The sequence below is a fragment of the Uranotaenia lowii genome, chromosome 2 (genome assembly GCF_029784155.1).
Source record: "Uranotaenia lowii strain MFRU-FL chromosome 2, ASM2978415v1, whole genome shotgun sequence".
In the NCBI taxonomy this organism is placed as follows: Eukaryota; Metazoa; Arthropoda; class Insecta; order Diptera; family Culicidae; genus Uranotaenia; species Uranotaenia lowii.
Genome location: NC_073692.1, coordinates 297,672,908 through 297,694,655, shown reverse-complemented (window position 1 = coordinate 297,694,655; position 21,748 = coordinate 297,672,908). Strand labels below are relative to the sequence as shown.

The window sequence follows — 21,748 nt, the reverse complement described above, 5'->3', positions numbered from 1 at the left end:
TAACCAGAAATGATTGTTTTTCATACATTTTTTGGGATTTTTAGTAGAACTGCTAAAATTGTTGTTTTTTAACCGTGTTGAATTGTTTAATTTTAACCATTTTCCGAGTTCATGAGGAAATCTTTGATTATGGTTGAAATTCAACAAAAAAAATGTGTGAAAAAACAGTCGCCATGTTTGCAATCGTTTGTGTTTGAGTTGTTTTTGGTTCCGCGTTGGACTTAATTTCAAATAAATCTCCTGAAATACATGATAATATTTACTGTAACTGTAAGTATTTGCTTGACAATACCCTTGAATTTAACTAATAGTCATTGTGTTCAAATTTATCACCTACATCACTCCTCTTCTAAATTCAATTTTCAGACGAGAGTTGTGAACCAACTATGGGTTATCTGGAGTCGGAAGCAGCAGCAGTCCAGCCGAAAACAGAAATTCGACTCAACGGAATCATAGCTTTCTATGCCCCCAGCCGCCATCACGTCTTAGTGTAAGTACATGACATTTTGTAAATCTCTGTCAACTGTTCCGAGATTAATAACTATGTTAAATTAATTACAGAATGTTCCGGAACTCCCTACGTTTGCTGAATAGGAAGGTTCCGAAATTATGCTAGGAATCACCGGCACTAGAATCACAGCAGAGCGGGAAGCTGAACATTCCAGGAAAGGCAGCAGCACATCATCCGTAACTGTGGTAGCAATGGCCGACGCAATCAATCCCCCGGCCGGCTAAACTTTCTTCCGACAATGTAACTTAGTAATGCCAGTAGACCTGGCACTTTTATACCAGCATCAAGCAGATACCAGTGAAAGCAAACTTAAAGTTGATGTTAAATATAAAAAAATCTGTTGAAAATCTGATTGATTAATTTCTTTAATTCTGTTTCCTGTGTTCAAGTCGATTTATATTTAAAAATGAATATTTTCTGCTAATTTCGTCCAATTTTTACTTTTTCGATCATGCTTGAAAAATAACCATTATCCAAGTTCTCAGTGAAATCTCATTTTATGAGTTTTCACTGAAAACTCATAAAACGACTTGATCCACAAAACTGCCATTATGGTTATTTTTCAAACATTTATGGTTCAATGTGGCCCAGCGTGTGTGCTTTTTGCGTGTGAGAAACGAACTGAAAAAGGAACTAAATAACACATAAACGTTATTTATGGAACAGGGATGCCAGTACTGAAACGGAATTGTATTCGCAAACGCTTCCGATTAAAAACTCAAAAATATAAACTATAACCAAACTTTATAAGCTCAAAAGCTTAACGGAGTTCACCGGCGGCCCTCAATTTTGAGTTAGGGCAATCTAAATATTAAGTAAGACATGCCACACTAAAAACGTATTTCGGCAGCGGGACTCAAATTATAACACTGATAAATCATTTAACTTCGTCTATAATTCTTTTTATTCATAGATATCCCTTTCTATCTTCTTTTTCTTCAAACTTAAAGTGTTAGGCCAGGCAAACAATTGTAAAATCAAAAAAGAATTTGGCTCCCTAAAACCTGAGGGTACGAGCCGTTTACGGAAAAAAATAATAATAAAACATATTTAACAAATTGTTTTCGATTATCGCAAATAAAAATATCTCGCGTGGCCTTTCATTACATTGAATTAAACAGAAACACCAAACTGAAAAAACGCTTCTGAAATCTCAAGTGTATTTTTCAAATTCTATTTTTATTCCTTCGCCGTTAACCCACAGAGAACAGCTCGAACAAAAAATCTTTAAAAAAGTGTGTAAAATTTCAAATGCTGACACCCAAAAAACACGTTGAAAATTGACTTGAAACAGTGTCATCTATTGCGCCGTTAAAAAGTTACAAATAAAATTTTCACAGTTCTCTTTGGTGTATTTGGAGACATCTGGTGACTAAGCTAAAAAGAAAAAAATAGTTAAAATGTTCGTTGGAAATTTTACACAAGTTTCGTGAAATAGCTTGTACGTCTGTTCTCTGTGGTTAACCCTTCAAGAAATACCCAATATTCATGGAAACTAGCTGTGTCAGATAGTCCATACATAATGAATTTAATTTTTTTTAATTTAAGAGTTTTTTTATCATATAGAGTTAAAATTCGCATCCTTCGGAACAATGATGAATAATTTTGAATTTGTTTTCAGTTGAGTTACATAGAATGGGTTTTTGATTGGATCCTCGTCAAATTTAATATCGAGTTTAAAATCGAGAGCGTGTTTATCACATTTTTATAAACAACAAAACGATAAGATTTTTGATTTGACAGCGTCCCTTTGAAGTGCATTTGTGTGGGTTTCATGAGCGTGGCGTAATCGCATCGCGAGATTATCCGTTTAACGGAGAGAGAAAGGAGTGCGATGGCCGCAAAAAACATGAGCGGGAGAACAATTGACGGAGGAGTAGATTTTGTGCCACACACACTTCGAAACAATGATCACAAAAAGCAAGATGGCCACCGTTGTTCGTGTTCTTCCTCGTCGCCGTCGAACGGTCGGAACAAAAATTGAAAATTAGTGCAAAAATCGGTGCTAGTTTCCGTGCTTGATATTCGTAATCGGCAAGTGGATCCCTCGGGAAACCGTATCCGGTGCGGAATTTATAAGCGGAAGTGCCCGTTAGGACTATTTCAACCTTGCAAAGTTGGAGTTTCTGCAGAGATTTTTTTTTTTCATTTGCTACTCGGAAGAGGTTTGGGTTGGTTGCAGTACACGAAAGGAAAAGTGAAATTCAGCGCAGTGTCTTCCTGCTGGTATCGATTTGTGTTTGTTTTAATTTTTCTGGTTCCGTTTTAGTGGCCAACTACGGTTGGTCACCGAAAGTTACGTAGATTGGGATTTTTATATTTATCAGCATCACCGGAAGTGTTTGCATATCCTTCCGGGGATTCATTCGAAACCAGTTAAACGCTGTCACGGTAGTCCCTTCCCTGCCTCTTCAGGATCAAGAAGGCTGGCCACCAACCATCAACATCATGAGCTGAATCGCTTTGGGTGTTCCAATTTGCCTTGAGGAGAAAAGAGCGAGAGGAATCTCAAAATAAAGAGACTCGTTCGGACACAGACGAAAGAAAAATGGTGAGTATTTTTTTTTCTTTTGTTTTTGTTCCAATCGATTTTTTCGGCTTGTTTTTTTTTCATATTCTGAATTGTTTGGTATTCTTTGCAGACCAAGCTGGTCCATCAACCGACGGTGACGTCAACGTCGAATATGTCCAGTGAACCGCCACTGTCTCCGAAGGTGCCACCTGAGCAGAGCGTTGATTTGCAAACTGGCCCTCAAGCGTCGATTTCGAAAGATCCGACAACCCCAAAGCGATCGAAAGATCCACAGCATCAAAACAAAAACCGGAGAACATCAACTCGGCTCACCTCTATACGCAACGATAGTCTGTTTTCATCGTCTTCCTCTTTCTCCTCTTCCTCTTCATCTTCGTCGTCATTATCTTCGACAGGAGATTTGGAATCGGAACCCGAGAGTAAGCCTACTATAACGGAAGATGTCTTCAAAGTGCCATCGACGTCTGCCCCTGGTCTCAACAATATATCACCAACGGTGGAAGACGAAACTGAAAAGGGCATCATATGTCGGTTGCCTCTGGATCGGTTGCAGGCTATCCTCGGAGCATTCAACATTCTGAAAAGTCCGAGCGGAAGTGAATCGGGAGCTGGATCGAGTACAAGTCCTACCTGTAAACTACTATGCTTATACTGCGATAGGACGTTCGCCAGTCAGTCATTGATGGCTAAACATACGGATAGGGTTCATCGTATATCGAAAGAAAGACGGAGCAGTAGCCGTGTCGGGCTGATTTCTAGTGATGGTGGATTTCCAAACTGCAGTTATTGTAACAAGAGCAAAATGCTGAACGCAACAGCAGAAGATTTGCCTCCGTTGTTCAAACATCTCGTTGATGAACATTCGGATCGGTACTTTGCATGCGAACCTTGCGGTTTACGGTTCTCCAGCGAAGAATCGCGTGATGGTCACATGGAAGCAACTCACACTCCTGCCAACACATCAACGACGGAAACTCGCACAAGACCCAAATCGAAAGCTGCTCTCAAAAGCTTCAATCTTAACAAATCGAAAAAGAGCGATACAATTACTACTACACCTCTCACAATTCAGGTTGATTTTGATATGGAAGCCATGAAGAATCTCACCATCGAAAATCCGGATTCCGTGGACTCACTATCAGCCGCTCTTGGTTTGACAAGTTCAGCTACTACCACATCATCAGCGTCAACAGCAAATGCAACCCGACTCAGAAGCTCTGGCAGGACATCGGTCACCCGATCTGCTGCTTCTCAAACGTCAGCCGGTGGTAAACCTAAACACAAAATGCTAATGCGGTCTTCCGAACCGATGCTTTCACGTCTAGGCATTGCACAACATCGAACACAGCCTAGACAACTACGCAAATCTACCAATACAAAAAATCGCCGAAAAGTCATTGCTGAAAGTACCAGTTGTTCATCATCCCTTTCGGGAACCTCCTCGTCTCAACCGGACAATCACTACAACAAGATCACCAAATTAAAAACAATACGATCCACGCTCAACAATCCTAGTGGAAATTCTGAAAGTGATTTCGTTGTTTCCGCTCGAGGTCGTAACGAGATCGTTAGCACTTTCGATGAAGATTTTTACGAACATGTCATCGCCAACGTACGGCACAATCTTAGCTGCAATCTCGATGGTAAAATCGAAGCACCTTCTCCGAACACACCAGCACCCATCAGCCCGATAGTGGCAGTGCCTGCCATTCGTTCTACCGTAGTAAAAAGTCCTCAACAAACAGAGAGCAAAATTCATGAAGCAACCAACCTGCCTGCCCTTACCGTTTTTCCTACTCTGCTTACTGTTGAGCAATATGGAACCGATCTTTTACCAATGGCCAAGAACAAAAAGCCGATTACTAAACACTCCTGGAAATGGAAGTGGGATTTTGTCAAAAAGTACAAGTACGTCAACGAAAATGGCAAAATTGTAAAGAAAATCAAACAACCAACGCTGGGGCTGCGAGATCTGTCGAAGCTGGACATGTGGACACAGCTCACAATGCGCTGTAAGCACGAAATCATCCGCAACCACCGGAATCTTATTCAACCTAGAACACAAATTTCCGATGTTGGTGATTCGCTCAGGCAAGAACAACGCAAACAAGTGCAACAACTCAACGAAATACTAGACCGACGTCTGTTGCCAGAAATTAACCTTGAACAACACGATCAAAGTATAATTAAATTGGAAGCTGAACCTGTGGATTTGGAAAACCAGCAGACGAACAATCACCAAAATATTCCACCACCCAATGATCAGTTTTTGCAATCGCTACAGCTGTTGAAGTATCCTAACGACAGCAATCGTACTCCGGTTGTACTCTCTGGTGAATGGGCGCGTCCTCGGTGTTATATTTGCTACTGCTGCGGAGATAAATTCAACTCCCTCAAACAAATGGAAGAACACAAAACCTTCCGTCATCCATACGTCTACTCAACCTATTATGAAATAGTCGGTCGGGAGCTCATTGAAAAACAACTCTTTAAACACTTTTTCATTCCGCTTTCGGCCCTCACAATGCACCGCATCCACTATTCTCGACTTTCCACTTACCCGCGAATTCTTGATCGCCATACTCGTCAACCGTCCTCCGAATCAACCGCCACAATCACCGAAATCAAAAGTGAAGACTCATCCTCCAACGAAGCCACTTCTTTCTCGACTGCTACCTCTTCCTCTTCCCTTCTTTCCATCGCGCAAACAGTTGCTAGCTCTTCTTCCTATTCTTCATGTCGCTCAACCCTTGACAATCTGATCGAAGCTGGTCCAGATTTTACCACTTCTTTTACTAGTTATCCCACATCATCCTCCAACCTTGCTTGTTCGAAGTGTTCCAAACCTTGCGCCAACAGTGTCCAACTTTACGCCCACATCCTGAATTGCTCCAATGATTACATATGGTTGCAGGCCAAAAAGCGAATGAAATACCGTCGAGCCAATCGGCGCCGAAAGACCTCTGGCAGTAGCCAAAAAGCCAAACAGCGCAGCAAAGCACAGAAATCCGATACGGCCAGCAATCACTCCGGGGCAGATGCCGACAGTAGCAGCTGTGGAGGAAGTACTACGGGTTCCGAGAGCAAGAAAAAGCCACGCTCACCACCAAGGCCCAAGGAAAAGGACAGTAAGTATTTACTGTTTGATAGTTTGCCTTCTTTCTTCGTCAATTTTATTTTACATCGTTGAACAAGTACTGAATTTTGGAAAACGGCGAATGTAAATGTAAATGAATGGAGTTCTGTAAAGTTATGCGAATGATATTTGAATTTCGAGAAATAATAAAAATAAAAGTTATAATTTGCTGCGAGCTTATGGAGCCGTCAAACTTTAAACTTTGTTCTCAAACTAATTTTACATATTTGAGGCCTTTTAGTTCAAGGGGTGCAAGTGATTTTCTGTCACAACTGAGTTAGTTAAACAGATTTTTAGAAAGTTAAAGCATATTTAGGTATTTACATACTGTATCACTTAATGAAAATCTTGTTTTGCTTGGAATACGTTTTTGTTATTTCAAAAGAAGTTCTGACTTCTTGAAAAATTTTACTTGACCAGACCAATTTTCCCAATGTTGCCTGATGGCAATGGATGAACGGAATATACAGATGAAACTTTGTGGGAAAATCAATCAACTAGAACAATTTGGAGTGCAAGTGAAAACTTCTTACGTTTCATATGCACTAAGTTCCAGGTAAATACAGCGTACGCATAATGGCAAATTGTTTTAAATTAAATGCTCTAAAAATATTAAAGAAGCATTCGAGAGTAGAATAAAAAGTTAATCAGAGCTCTTAGCTAAGCTGAGATAATTTAGTGAAAAATCCCAAAAGTTCGGTGTTGAACCATTTTTTTACGAACTTCTACTTTTCACTTTCAAAAAATGGTTGGTGTCTGTGGGGTGCAAGTGACATTGTTGGATCCGAAGGATGCAAGTGATTTAAATTACTTAGCTGTTTTACCACAAATTACACTGAATGACAGTATTTTTTTCTTTTTCGGAATTATCCTTTAAACTTCTTAGAATTTACCCATTTTAAACCTAAAAAAAAACTAATAACAGTGAATTCTTTCAAAATTATCCTTTTCAAACCCCTAAGAATTCTCCTATTTTCAACCTCTAACAATTTAACCCAACACAGAATTTCATCGTATTTACGCAAATGTGGTGTATTGTATGGCGCCCTTGAGCCAATCTAAAAAAACAGCTGGCCTGTAATTTGTTCAAACTACAACATGCACTATGAAACGAGGGGTACTTGGGCAACAAAGTTCGATCCCGACCGATGCAGTTCCCCTTGTTTTTTTCCACAAAGCGTAACAAGCTGCTATATGCTTTCCACCATTACCACCCCCCTAAATGCGTTACATGATATTTGAATGGCCTTTAGTAATATTAATGACATTCTAGGTTATTATTTTTATAAAAGAACTTTTAACTGAATACGAACAAATTTCCCTTGTGAATTGTAACAACGCCTAATTTCACTACGAATTACTCTTCTAGGTGACATCGTTAAGCGTATCACCGCAAACTTGCCGGCAAAACGAGTTTCCCGTCAAATACTTCAGCTCCCGAAACAGATACGTAAGCGTTCGACTGTGCTTATCAAAGGAGGCAAGAAACAGATTGTGTCCTCGAAGGGTCGGGTAGCTCGTAGTGGTGGTATCGTTCTAACCAAATTGCGTAGCGGCAAAATCGCTGCAATCCCTTCCAGTACAAGGAAGAAACTATCGCCAACAGAGAAAAGCAAGCCGATCCCAAAGGCCGATTCAATTGATCCAGCATTGGCTCCAAAGAAAGATATGGTTCAAGCCGACGACAATGAGGCACTTGAATCAACAAAGGAACAAAGCATCAATAAAGAAGAAGATGGTACCATAAAAGACTGTAATGAAGAAGCAGTGCGGACACAAGAAAAAGTTAATAATAGGAAAAAAGTAATAGTGCGTGGTAAAACGTATCCAATACGCGGGAAAGGTTTCATCACAAGAACCAGTGCAGGAATGCAGTGGAAAGGTGCGAAAAAAATTTTACCATTCCGCAAAGGAATAGCTTCTAACAATAGGACACTACGTAGTGGCGTCGTAAAGGTAGGTAATGCTGGTTCTAGAAAAAAATCAAAAATATTATCACCGGCTAAAATAGAAGTGCCACCTATGGAAGACCAACCAGAAGAAACAATTTCGACATTGATTTCCAAGAAATCAAGAAGCCCCAAAAGGAAAGGGAGTAAAAGTCCTGTAGAATCAAAAATCATTCAAAGCATTGAATGCAATACCGAAAAACAGGATACACCTATGAAAGAAAATAGTATTCAGGACAAACCACAGGATACTGAGAAAATTCTTTCAGAAATTGATCAGCAAAGCATTCTAAATGAACAGCAAAGCCTCGTTACATCGGTTGATGACAAAAATGCAGAAGTTTCTGAAGATAATTGTCTGAAAGAAAGTGATAAAGTAAACGAAAATTTGGTTCGCGAAATGAAAGATAATTGTAATCAGAGGGAATCACCATCTAAGGTAGCTGAAGTCAATAAAGAAAAGGCTGATATGGAAATACAATTGAAGAAATCGCCTGAAATAACACCAAATCAGCCTATAGTGCAAGATACCAAGGAACCTCTTACTCCAGAAAAATTGCCAACTCAGGGATCCAAACTGCCTTCCTCACCGACAACACCATCCGGGAATGCCGGACAATCAGCCAACAAACGCAAACCTAAGAAACTAAACGATTGCATTGCTATGTTAACGGGAAAACTGTCAGAAAAATTGGGCGTTGATTTTTTCAACCAACCTATACCCAAATCCACCGCATCGAAAACTATTCCTTCCAACAGTGGTATTGGAACAAGATCGTGTAAATTAATGCCGTTGCTTGCTCCAAACTCATTTCCATTGTCGGTTCCGCCAATCACGGCAATGCCTTTGCAGATAAATCCTCCACAATCGGCTCCTTTACCCCTTGTTATGAATACCCGTAATTCGTCGGCTATGCCAAAACCGCAAATGCTTTCGCCAGTTGCTCCTATAATGGCGTCCATGGATGAAATTTCAGACGAACCTTTGAATCTCTCGAAAAACAGCCCAATCGGACGAAATGTGCCTCCAAGAGCGCGAGAAAACACGAGTAACCAGAAACCTGTACTACAAATGCAACAACAACATCATCTGCCACCACAACATCTTTCGCCACCACCTAGTTCAACAACAGTAGCACATATTTCTCACCATTCGAATGTCGCTCATCACCAGTCTCAACAATCGCAGCAACAGCATCAATCACATCTGCAACAGCCAGCACCTTCTAGAAATCTTCCATCAATTAAACTCCCCCCAGGACTAATCATAGAGCGGGTAGAATACAAATCAAGACCCGTTATATCAAAAGAAGCCCCCTCAGTCACAATTGTGGCCCGTCGGCAGCCTCCACCATCAATCGAAAACCGGGTGTCGATGCCTTCATCGCCAATCGAAACAACTCCTCCTTCAACTCCACTTCCATCTACGTCACGCAAGCATCCAGTCATACAACAACCACAACAATACGGAGATCCTCGGAAGAATACTCCACCAACGCAACTAACTTCACCGATCAAACAACTGCCTCCTTCAGTTGCATCAACAACGCAATCCATAGCGTCAACGCTTCGTCAAGAACGTCCATTGGAAAATCGCATATCCGTAACCATAACTGAAACTAAACAGCAAACTCCGGTACTTAAACCACCTCCGGTGACTCTAAATATTCCCGAAAGACCACCGGTTATAGATCGTGCTCCGCCTGCAGTGACAGCTATAAACTCTACTCAGTTAATTATCCCAACGGTTCCAGTTCCGGTGACATCCGTTCAATCGCCCAGCACTAGTAACAGTGGCAGTGCAAAACGAAATCGTCGAAAAAGCATGTACGTACCAACATCTCATGTAAGTGAACCCCCGTCGCCTGTATTGGCCACTCAGCAGTTATCACAGGTGCTTCCTTCAGCTCCAGTAGTCCCTTCATTTTTGACGGGCCTCCCACCACTACCATTTCTTTCCCATTCATTATTGGCAGCACCACCTCTTGGTCTAGATCTACAGCGGCTAGCCGCTGTCGGTCTTCCACCACATCTTAAGCCGCCAGTGATACCTCCCCTTACTATTCCAACACCACCGTCATCTTCCGCCACGGCAGCAGCTGCTGCGTTGCTAGAAAAGATTTTGCTTCCTCATCGAGAAGCCATGGCAAAACAACAGTCAGATTCCTTCGCTAGTACACAACAGCCTTTGATCCCCATTGCTACAAATACGCAACATTCACCGTTGAAAAAACAACCGGATAGTGTTGTTCCTGTTATTGACGTGAAAAGTGTTTCGCCTCCTAGCATCAGAATTCCCAAGACAAGTAGTACCAGTATTTCAGAGACAACGGAACCCATGGTAGTGCCACCTATAGCTCCAGCTCCAGAAAAAAAGAGTCGCACTAGAGCGCGGGTTTCTAAAACAAAGCAAGAACAACCCGAGCATCAAAGTGTTATAGTTTCACCTGCGAAAGATACAATTTCGGTTTCGGATGCGTCTATTGAATCGACAGCCACTGTAGAGACGCTTCCACTGGGAGAGCCAAAAATTGGTGAACCTGACATTGTTCAGATCCAACAACAAGTGGAACCGATTATGCCCTCTTCTCAACCTACACTTTCGGAAACATCACCAAAAAATACTGAAAAATTAACGGTCGAGCAAAACGATGTTCCAGCGGATGAACTTATTCCAGTAGCACTAGATACGATTGTTGCAGACAAGGCTGCAGATTCGACAAATCCAGTAGAACCCGTTACTGCTCCTGCTACTAGCAGTACACCAAAACCTGTTCGCAAGCGTCGTAAGAATGAACTGGCGTCGATTCTCTCGGATCAATTACTAGAAAGTTTTAAAGAAGTCGACAAAGATGCCCTGCAGGACCTTAAAATGATGCACGACATGTCTTGTGAAAAGCCAGACATCAAATTTTCATTAGAACAGATACCTCAACTTGCTAAACGAAAAATCAATCCTCGTCATCCTGATCTTGTGCGGCAGTCTCCAGTTACTACTTCCACGCCTAGTATGAGCGGAAAAAAGACCCCTTCTAACAAAAAAGGTTCGAAGGATTTGCTCAAAACAACAACCACATCAAATGAATCTAATAAAACAGAATCAACGCGAAATTCCCTCGAAATATCTACAACAGAAGAAGCTTTTGTTTCAAAAGACTTGAACCCCGAAACTAAGTCAAATCATAATACAGAAGAAAAACGCAATCCACCAGATCAAGTAACAGAGAAACAAACAATAAATCAAGGTTTAAAAATACCGAATATTGCCCTACCTACGATTGAAAAGCATAACACGCCTACAACGTTGGGGTCGGTTCCAATGGAAACAATAAGAAAAATACCACCAAATAGACGTACTAGAAAACTTTCGATTGACATAGAACGTATTGCTTCTATTGAGAGGAAAAGTCGTCACTTCCCGAAAGGAATGCAGATTTCGAAGGAGTTAGAAGGATTAGATATTGCTCTGAAATCGGTTGCTGAAAATGTCACCAAAAAATCTAAAGCAGGTAGAAAACCTGCCAGTGCAAAGACATCTAAAGAGATTTCGAGGGAAGTTGTACAGACAATTCAATCAGAATCAGCAACTGAAAATTATCGAAGCATACAAGACGTATCAATGCTGTCGAAAAATTTCATCGCTAAGTCACGTTCCAAGACGCCCTTCCCTTTTCCGCGTCAAAATCCAGCAGAGAAAACCGACCTCGAAAGACTGAAAGAAACTTTAAATATTGAAATGCCGGTTATTAACAATTACCTTCCCTTGAAAGGAAATCCTCATCTGACAGCGATAAATGCATCGGCTGAGAAGAAAGCTAATAAACGTAGAGGGAGTAAAGTGGATTCTGAAACTAAACCATCCGCTAGTCCGACACCAATCAAGCGAAACAAGGAAGATAACATCGAAGATGCTTTGAAACAAAATATGAACCCTAAAGCGAAATTTGTGAATACACCAATTGTGAACCCCGTTCACGAAGAAACACTTTCTTCCCTTGAAGGGCGTTCGAAATCGCCAGCAAAACGCTCGAAAACTCCAATAAAATCTTCCATCGCAGACGACCAAAGATCTGAATCCTTTAAAGATCGTTCAATATCACCAGTTAAACGATCGAAGACTCCGTTATCATCTATGACATTATCAAGCTTGCCCAAAGATGCGATCAAGTCATCTTCAAAACGATCAAGAACTCCGGCTCCAATAAAAACAAAGGCAACGACACCTCCTGCATTGGATGTTAATGAGATAAAAGCGGCCACCTCAAATCCACCAAAGCGAATCATGGCACGGCGGAAGTCAGTTTTCGTTGATCGGAATTTAGCGCAGTACATGGATGATAAGGACGCTGAAGAAGAACGGCTGCTCGTGAACAGCAGTTTTAAAGATGACATTATCCTAACGTCACGCCGTGGAACGCGTAGTCAAGGAACCGTGGATCTAAATTTAATCGCAAGCTTTGCAGAAGCTGCAATGAAACCACGCGACCCCCGTAGAAAGTCAGCTGCAGCTGTTGCAGCAGCAGCGGCATCTGCGAAGCGAGCTGAAGAGGAAAGAAAAGCAGCCGAGGAAGAGAGGAAAAGGAGAGAAAAAGAAGAAGCAGAGATACTGCAAAAGAGGTTAGAAGGTAAAAAGGAAGATAGTAAACAGCTTACAACTCCTCGGAGAATAAGCGCCCGTAGGGCATCACTCTACGTTGCAGCACCACCGCCTCCAGACAAAGAAGAACAGCTGCCACCAGAGTTGAATTTGTCAGAAATCAGCAAAGTTACTAAAAGACAATACCGTCGGCGAGCATCTGTTTATCAGTCTATGTCCTTTTTGGATGAGGATGAAGTGTTAGATAAGCAAAATGAAGAAAAAGTTAAAAAGCCGGAACCAATAGTAGCACGATCTAAAACTCCTGGTCCCGGTGGTATTTGGGACAATGATTTAAAATCAGTCGGACGTAGACGAAATCAATCTTCAGTATTCAATGGAACTCCTGAGCCTACTATCGAAGCTCTGTTAGAGCCTCTACCCTTGCCGGGAACTAAGCGACGTACTAAGAACAGTCAACTGGCAGAGAATCTATCAAAGTTATTTAACCTAGAAGAGGAAATCCAACTTATTGATCGCAGCAAACGGAAACCACGAAAATCACAGCATACGGAAACAGAAACCAACACATCAATTGTATTCGAACCAATAGCACAAGCAAGTTCTACTCCTTTGAAAGAAGATCAAAAACCTGTAGTTGTTGAAAAAACTGCTTCTACAGAACAGAAGTCGGCACAAGATCAGCTGAAATCTCCACCCACTACAGTAAAACCCAGAGAATCAATATCATTCTCCAATGACGACGAAGATGAAACTCCAAAAATAACCAAATTAGTGGAAGATATTATAAACAAGCCAGACTCGGAAACCGATTCCGAAGACGACAACATGTCACTGGCGTGTTTTGTTCGTCGGGAAGAACAGTTTGCGAAACCTCAAAGACAACACAGTTTAGAATCATTCGATGTAGAAGATGAAAGCAACAGTGCAATAGACGATGACATGAGTGTGACTACTGAAATAACGACATACGGCGGAAGTATAAAGAAACGGAAAAGACGGAAATCGATTTGTGTTACAAAAGCACGCCGTCCGAAACAAACAATGGCAGATGATGCAAAATCTTTTGTTACCTATAATTGTGACCTGTGCAAAAAGGTATTCAAAAAACAAGATTCCTACAACAAACATCGTATGACGCTGTCGCATATTTCAAAACTCTCTGAGCAAGAATATATTGAAGCCCAACAAAAGGCAGCGTCCGTTGCAACGCTTCCCTTTATCGAATCCACAGTAAAAAGTCCAACAGTGGATTCATCTCCTAAAGATGTAGATAAAGAAAGCACTATGAAAACACTTAGCCAGGAAGAAAAACTTTTTTACGAATGTTGCTCGATGTTGAAAGAATCCAACGCAGACAATGAAAATCTTAACCTGACTGTTTCTCTAAAATCCGATGAAATGAGTCCTGCCAATAGCCCTTCAAAAGGAAGTGTGTCATACCCAAATCCATTCACATCTCAGCCTCAGCAAAGTAAACCGATCGAGGGTTGCTTCAACATGGGTGACAGTTTTCCATCGTTCCAGGATGTTAGTGAAAGTGAAGCGTATATTCAAACTATAAATCAACGGTACACCGATACCGACTTAACAGACAACAAGCTGACAGCAGCCGGTATGGATCAACAAATCGAAAATGATGGTAATCTATCACCTCATAACTCCACAAAATCAGCCAGTTCACAAGCATCAGTATTTTCCCAAAAAACAATAAAAACCAAAGGTGCCCTCAAAGGATACGATAATTTCAAGGTTTCTATTCCTATGAGCGGAATCCAGGTAGCGAAGGAATCAAAGCTAGACACACTAGTGGACGCAGCACTATGCGGAGACCTTTCCAAGGATTTCGAGCTAAGTGACAGTGACAAGGACGGTCCATTGCAGAAAAGTACCAACTCAAATAAATCACCACAATCCAAGGTTTCATCTCCAAAAAATGGGCTTCAAACGGAACCGACCGCACCCATTGCCAAAAAAGGAAAACCCGTTAGAAAATTAGTCGCAAAAGCCGACAAGAAACCGTCTACACCTAATACGAGAAAATCGATTCCTCGTCGAGCAGCCGCTTCAAAAAAGCAGCAAACCCAGACACAGAAAAAGAAAGCTGAACCGGACGATGTTTATGCTTTCCAAGATTCACCTCCAGAATTGCCGCTGTACTCATCGAACAAAAAACTGCTACCGACAAAAACAACCAATGAAACGGGGCCAACCGATCCGGACGAAGAAAGTCAGCAATCTAGTTTGAGTTTCTCAGATCGAGACGATTTTGTGTACGGTACTAATACGCTGAGCGAAGACGAAGATGACAAAAGCAGCAGCTATAGTAGTGCTCAAACTACTCCTAAAAAGCCAGTCAAAGCGGATGTACAGAAAAAAAGTTTGATCATGGGAAGAATATTCAAAAAGACTAAGGAAAAGTCTAAGGAGGAAATAACAACGCAGAAAAAAGACGTGACAGTCGAAAAAGAGGATTCGACAAAAGATTTTAATAAGCTATTTGATAATTTGAAAAAAGCTGGTGAAGAAGACAAAACTGACGTGGAAAACACTTCGACAGAGACTGACTTAAGTAAACGCCTGGTTGAACAAATTGAAGATGTTGAGGAAGAAAGTGGAGAACGAAATTTGCGTAAGCGAACAAGTGTACAGAAAAAACTTACAGAAACTTGGGACTCGGACGAATATGAGGATTTCAATTTGAAAGAGGCAACTGGATTAACTGAACGAAGAGGAGGACGTCGTTTATTAAAGAAAGTGACAGAAAATGACAAGGAATTGAGCCAGTCAGACAACAGGAAAGATATATTAGAGGAGTCTTCACTTCAAACATTGAATCAAACTACGAAAGAGGCATCAGGCGTTAAAGCAAAAGCTTTATTAGACAAGAAAACAATTGTAACCGACGAAACTATACGGCAAGTCATGGAAAGTGTAATTAAGGAGGTGTCCAAAAATAGCAAACAGCGAGAGAATAAACGCAAAGGCAAAGTTGGTCGACCTGCAAAATTATCAAGTTTAGACACAAATAAGGAAGAAGAGAGTGTACCAGAGAAATCTGAGAACAAAGAACCTGCTACAGAATTGACTACTAGTTTGGAAGATCATGTACTTGAAGCAAGTGTACAAATATCTTCGAAGACCATAACGACTAAATTTAAACAGAAATTAAACTCTGGCAAACGAAAACAGCCCGAACCCGACGCTTCGCCCATCAAAGAACAAAGCACTAAGAAAGCAACGATCAACAAGACTGTCAACATCAATAACAATCAAAACCAGAAAGAAAAACCGATCGTGACAAATAAAATAAAAGAAATTACACTTAAGGATCCCGTTGATAACAAAGCATCAGCAGGTAGTGTCGCTGTCAACAACAGTAAAATGAAACAACGAAAGGGCCAACCAAAAAAAATGAAAAACGTAGCCTACGATCCAGACAGTGATTTTGAAGACAACATCAAGTGTAAGAAAGTGAAAAACAAACTGTTGGAAAGTGATATAGAAGCTAATCTCAAAATTGATCAGCTGAACGCTACGCTTAGCAACAGTAATATATTGATGACAACTCCGCGACGAAAACGGAATGCCGCTGAAACACTTTACTTCTGGTCATCTTCAAGCGAGGAAGATCTGGAAGAAGAATACACTGAAACTGCTTTAAAAACAACCAAAACCAGTAAGAAAACAAAGCAAAACGCGGCTACAAAGCCTAAGAACAACCAACAGCAACAGAAATCAGTTCAGAAACTGCAACAAAAAGAGCATCAACAGCAGCAAGGGGTCAAGCAGAAAATTGATAACTCATCAACGGCTGTTGATGTTGGAGGCGATGATACCAGCAGCAGCAGTGAACATATGCAACAGCATGGATGGATTGTGGGTGATTCCCATAAAAAGCTTGTGACGTTGTTGGCGCACGCTAAGGGAAAACAAGACAATCGATCAGTGAAGGCTGCCAACAATCGACGAAAAACATAATTCATAATTCGACATTCATAATCATTGAGAAATATAATGGTTAACGGTTATAAAACCTGAAATGTTGCTTGGAATTGAGCATTGTACAAGATTCCTAGAAAAAGGCAATGAATGAGCACATACCAAACTACACAAGATCTTAAACTGGCTTGGGAAAGTGCAACTTGTTGGTTTGCCTGCCGGAGCCTCACTGGTCGGTTTGCAGAAGATTTCTGTTTGAGACATCATTTATTGTGCTCCTAAAGATTCTAAGCATCTAATTCGAAGGATATCACTTTCAATACACCATTAACAAAATCTTGTAAATTATTATCAATATTATATTGTTCTTGTATTCCTCTCGGCGAATACTGCATGACAATCATCCACCCTTCAATGTTTAAGCGCTGTTTATATAACATTTATGATGAGTAAATATATTTTTTTTATCTCATTTTGTTATTGAACGCTGTTCATTTATTTTGATAAAAATATATTCCTTTATTTCTTCATTAGTTTTCTGTTTATTCCCTTGTTCCGTAAACCAGCACTAAACACTAAAGTGTGGAATATAATTCAGCGTTCTGAAAGGAATTTAATAACAATATAATAATCATTAAGTAATATAAACAATATCACCTGATTCAGTTGAACCGTGAAGCATAACTCATAGAGTAAAAATGTTGGTTGGATAGTACTGCTTGTAAAAAAAAACGAGACCGGATATGAAGTGTTTTAAAAAATTTCATTCGATAACCTATTTGAAATTGTCAAAAACAAAAGGAAAAACAATGATTAGTCTAAATGTGTTATTTCTTTTTAAAATGTATCAAAGGCTAACGTACTGATACAATGAAAAAAATCGTACTGAACGGAAGAACGGAATGATTCAAAAACCCATGAAACACTTATAAGAATGTCGAAGCACAATGTGTAGTCTAGTGAGAATATTTGGATGAAAATATAAAAAAAGCAGAAACATTGATTTCTAACTTAACAAAAAGTAAAACTAAATAATCTAGTTCATGTATAGATATGTAAGCGTAGCTAAAATATAATCATAACCTTTAAAATCATAAAAAGAGCGAAACCTTTTTATTTTCGATTTTTAGTTTGTAACAAACAGACTGTGCAAAATTAGTTCAATTAAGCGAGCGAGAGTTTTATTTTTTCAAATTTTTAGACAGAAATAACGCAGTCAAAACTTAGTTGGTAGTTAAATTTATTCTTATAAACGGTAACCGGGAACTGATAGAGTTATCCTTCTGTTTAAGATTGCATCCCGTCCCGTTCAATTGATCTACAGATACCTATTATTTTATTGCGCCCAATTAAGTTACCTGTTTTTATCATACATGCAGAAAAGTATCTCTTGTGAAGGACGCATTCAACGCTTTGTCACAATTTCTTCAACAGTCGATCAATCTCATCACAGCCTGATAAACCAAACACACATTGGAAACAACTATTCGATGCATTTTAGTGTAGTCATACGATTTTCACCAAAATTCGGGCGTTCCTACAATATAATTTAAACATTTTTGAATAAAAGTAAGAAGCGAATGTTAAGGTGCATATTGAATGGTGAGTGGATTAAACCAACAAGACAGCGGCATTTAGACTAGGCGTTCGTGTTCTACATAGAAGACACTATGCTAGCTTTTTATATACTGCATGCTATTTTATGTGTTAATTCCAACGGCCAACGTCAACTAAAGGCACACAATGGATGAATATATTGAAACAAGAAATTTTCAGTCATTGTTTAGGAATACAATTTAAAAAAGGAGTATCAGTAAATGTACCCTGTTTAAAGACAGCACACGAATGACAGGAGAAAATCTGTAAATAACGCGATTACTATGAAAGTGAATATGAAATAATGAATAATGAAACGTAATACGAAATTAATCGCACCACTATCAAAATTTTAAGATCTCACATTGAAATAAAACCCACACAAACAATGCAATGCAATGCATACAATCAACAGATTTAATCATTTCAAACCAAGCATACAAGATTTTTTTTGCCTAATTCAGAATACAGACGGCAAAATTTCAGTTGTTAAACCCAAAGTATACCGACAACATTAGAAGTGCTAAACCAACAGAAAATGCCATTTTGCGGGGTGTCTTTGATATCAGGTCAGTGACTGCTTTTAGCTTCATATATATAGCATGTCGAAATGAAAGGAAGGCAGGAGCGTGCTGTACAGTTTCTAAATTATAAGAAATTATACACTCATATAGCATTAATCCAAATCAGATCTATAGTTTTTTTTGATAATTTGTCGTAGCTACTGTCAAAAATTAGATGGAAGAATCAAAGGTTGACTGTTAAACTACGTCTAACTGCCATAATGAAAGAAAGCTGAACTGTTCATAGTGCAAAAGGATACTTCGATGATGTGACGAGATTGGACTGCGTTGTAATTTCTCGGTAAATATAAAAGCTGAAATAAAAGCGAGTGATAGGTGCGCAGGAACCGCCCGAGTAAATGAATCAACATTACCTTAAATATAGTTGTTTCGGTTACATAGTTTTATTTTGATTGGAATATCTGTTATTTTAAACGCTCTTATAATAGGTACCATCAAAAATCATACACACACGGGCGATAAGAAATAAGGAATGGAGCAGCAAGGAGATGAGAAGATAGGTACACTTACTCTATTCAAACCAGATACAAACGCCCACAATAATATTGCCCATATAATCCGCACAGGCTATGTATGTGCGGACATGTATGTATTATATGTTACTATAGCTAAAACGTGCACGAAAACGAATACACTTGGATTGTGTTTATTGGTGGAGTGCAACTCAATATTTAACACAAGTAATGCAAATGACAGAAAATGAAACAGCCGTTTAAGAAAAAACGGAAAATTATGAAAAGCATGTTGAAATACAGCAGAAATGCATAGAAAACATCAAAACACAATAGAATTATACCGAGTATATAAAAAAGTATATAATATGAATTGAATTTATTATTTTTAAAAATTAGGTGAAATAAATACATCAAATATTACAATGTTAGTTCTGTTCATCCGAAAAAAAAACAGAAATAGTTAAATACGTGATAAACGCTCCTGACTCTCACGGCGTGTTCGTAAACGGATTTTTTTCTATCGATGCTGGCGTTCTTAAATTAAACAAACTGTATGTAATTGCATTCGAAGGTGATTTGACATCTACCAAAAAAAAATCGATGTATCAGTATCACCCAAAAAATCAATTTCGGACATGCCGTTAGCGACACCGATGAAATCCTACACCCAAAATAATTTAGAAATTATTTTTATGGGATTTTTCACGTAAACTGAAATTTTGTTGCATCATATCGATTCTACGTGAATCTTGTAGTGACCAAAAATTTTCAAATGCGCCCTGGTAGTAACCACTATAATACTTCCACATAATTGCCTCTTGAATTTCACGTAAAATCTAAGTGGATGCCTCAAATCGGTTACGAGTGTTTTTTTTTCCTCAAATTCATATTCTTATACGTCAGTTTGCTGACTTTGTTCGTTCTAGGGAAAAATGTTTGAGAAAATTAGGTTTTTTTTCTCGCTAGGACTATACCGAAAACCGTGACTTCTGAGGATTATTTGGAAGGTGAGTAATTGTCACAATATTCGAAGCCGGATAGATTTACTGTTGATTTGGACAGTGAAATTTAAATTCCTAACCAAATAAATTGTTTTTTAGGCCACGTAAGATTCTTTTACGGAAGGTTTCGTTCCATCCAAGAAGCCGTCGAGATCCGGACCAGGTAAAAACCTTACATGCAAATACGATCGACGATACTAATGAATTTTAATTTTTGTTTATTTTTGCAGGATTTCACAAACTACCCAAGCAACCAAAAGTCTCATATCTACTTAAACTCGTGCCTCCAAAGTTCGAATTTCGCTGAACAAAGGTTCCAAAGGGAATTGGTACCAAATTTTGTCGAATGTGAGCATGAAAGTTTCAAAATCTTCCTCAAATTGCCTTCTATGGACTTGATGTTCCAAGAAGTTCCTCAAACAGCCATTTTTGTGACATGTCAATTGCACCCACACAGTACAAAAGTTACAAATTAGGTCTCAAATAGCCTTCTGTGAACTTCAAGTTCCAAGAAGTTCCTCAAATAGCCTTCTGTGAACTTCAAATTCCAAGAAGTTTCTCAAAAGGCGTTTTTTGTGACATGTCAATCGCATTCACACAATATAAAAGTTACAAATTAGGCCACAAATAGCCTTCTGTGAACTTCAAGTTCCAAGAAGTTCCTCAAATAGCCTTTTTTGTGACATGTCAATTGCACCATTCAGAATAAAAGTTACAAATTGGGTCTCAAATAACCTTCTATGGACTCGAAGTTCCAAATAGTTCCTCAAATAGCCATTTTTGAGACATGTCCGCCATTTCATGAACATGAAAGGTGAACAAACATCACAAAAGGGCAAATAATAAATAAATCATTTTTTGGAGCTTGGAAATTGTTAAAATGTATAATTTATATTGAAACTTCAACTCAGAACAACTTGAAGCTAACTCGCCAATGATTGTTTTTGAAAAGAGTAAATATTCTGACTTTATAAAATTTCGTCGAACTGTATTTACTTACCACGAATTTATCACACATTGAAAGTCAGTTGAAGCAATTCATTAATTAAATATCAAGTTAGTAATAATCAACATGCGTCTTTGCTGTTGGCCGCTGGCTGCCCTTCCAGGTATTCTAGGAAGCTTATAACCACTTCGAATTTAAGCTGCCGGTAAGGCAACATCTAGGCGTGGCGTCGTGGCAGCGTGTTTGGCTATCATCTCGGAGGATCGGGTTCAAATCTGGTACCAGGACTAATTTTTTCCATTAGGTTGTTTGATTGCTTAAGTAAGCGAATCAAATAATTGTGTAGCAGAACTGGCGTGCGTGCTGGCATGTATCGAACAAAAGTTAAAAAAAAGCAATTAAGTAAGATCAATTGAGGGAGGTGATGGATGGGAGAAATAAAGATGGATGCCGAGAAACCGGCAGCATCACATGGGCTGGTGGTGACCAAAGTGAGAG

The 21,748-nt window shown here is 39.4% G+C and overlaps 1 protein-coding gene and 1 long non-coding RNA gene across 2 annotated transcripts; both read left to right on the top strand.

Annotated features, from left to right (window-relative positions):
- Positions 1–121: 121 nt before the first annotated feature.
- Positions 122–982, top strand: LOC129746634 (uncharacterized). Its single transcript, XR_008737332.1, has 3 exons — positions 122–270; positions 367–490; positions 562–982. It is a non-coding gene; the product is annotated as an uncharacterized LOC129746634 (long non-coding RNA).
- Positions 983–2,443: 1,461 nt separating this feature from the next.
- Positions 2,444–19,726, top strand: LOC129749895 (uncharacterized). The gene is made up of 3 exons (XM_055745018.1): positions 2,444–3,062; positions 3,154–6,172; positions 7,550–19,726. The coding sequence occupies exons 1-3, from the start codon at positions 3,060–3,062 to the stop codon at positions 16,705–16,707; spliced, it is 12,180 nt and encodes a 4,059-aa protein (XP_055600993.1). The 5' UTR covers positions 2,444–3,059; the 3' UTR covers positions 16,708–19,726.
- Positions 19,727–21,748: the final 2,022 nt, after the last annotated feature.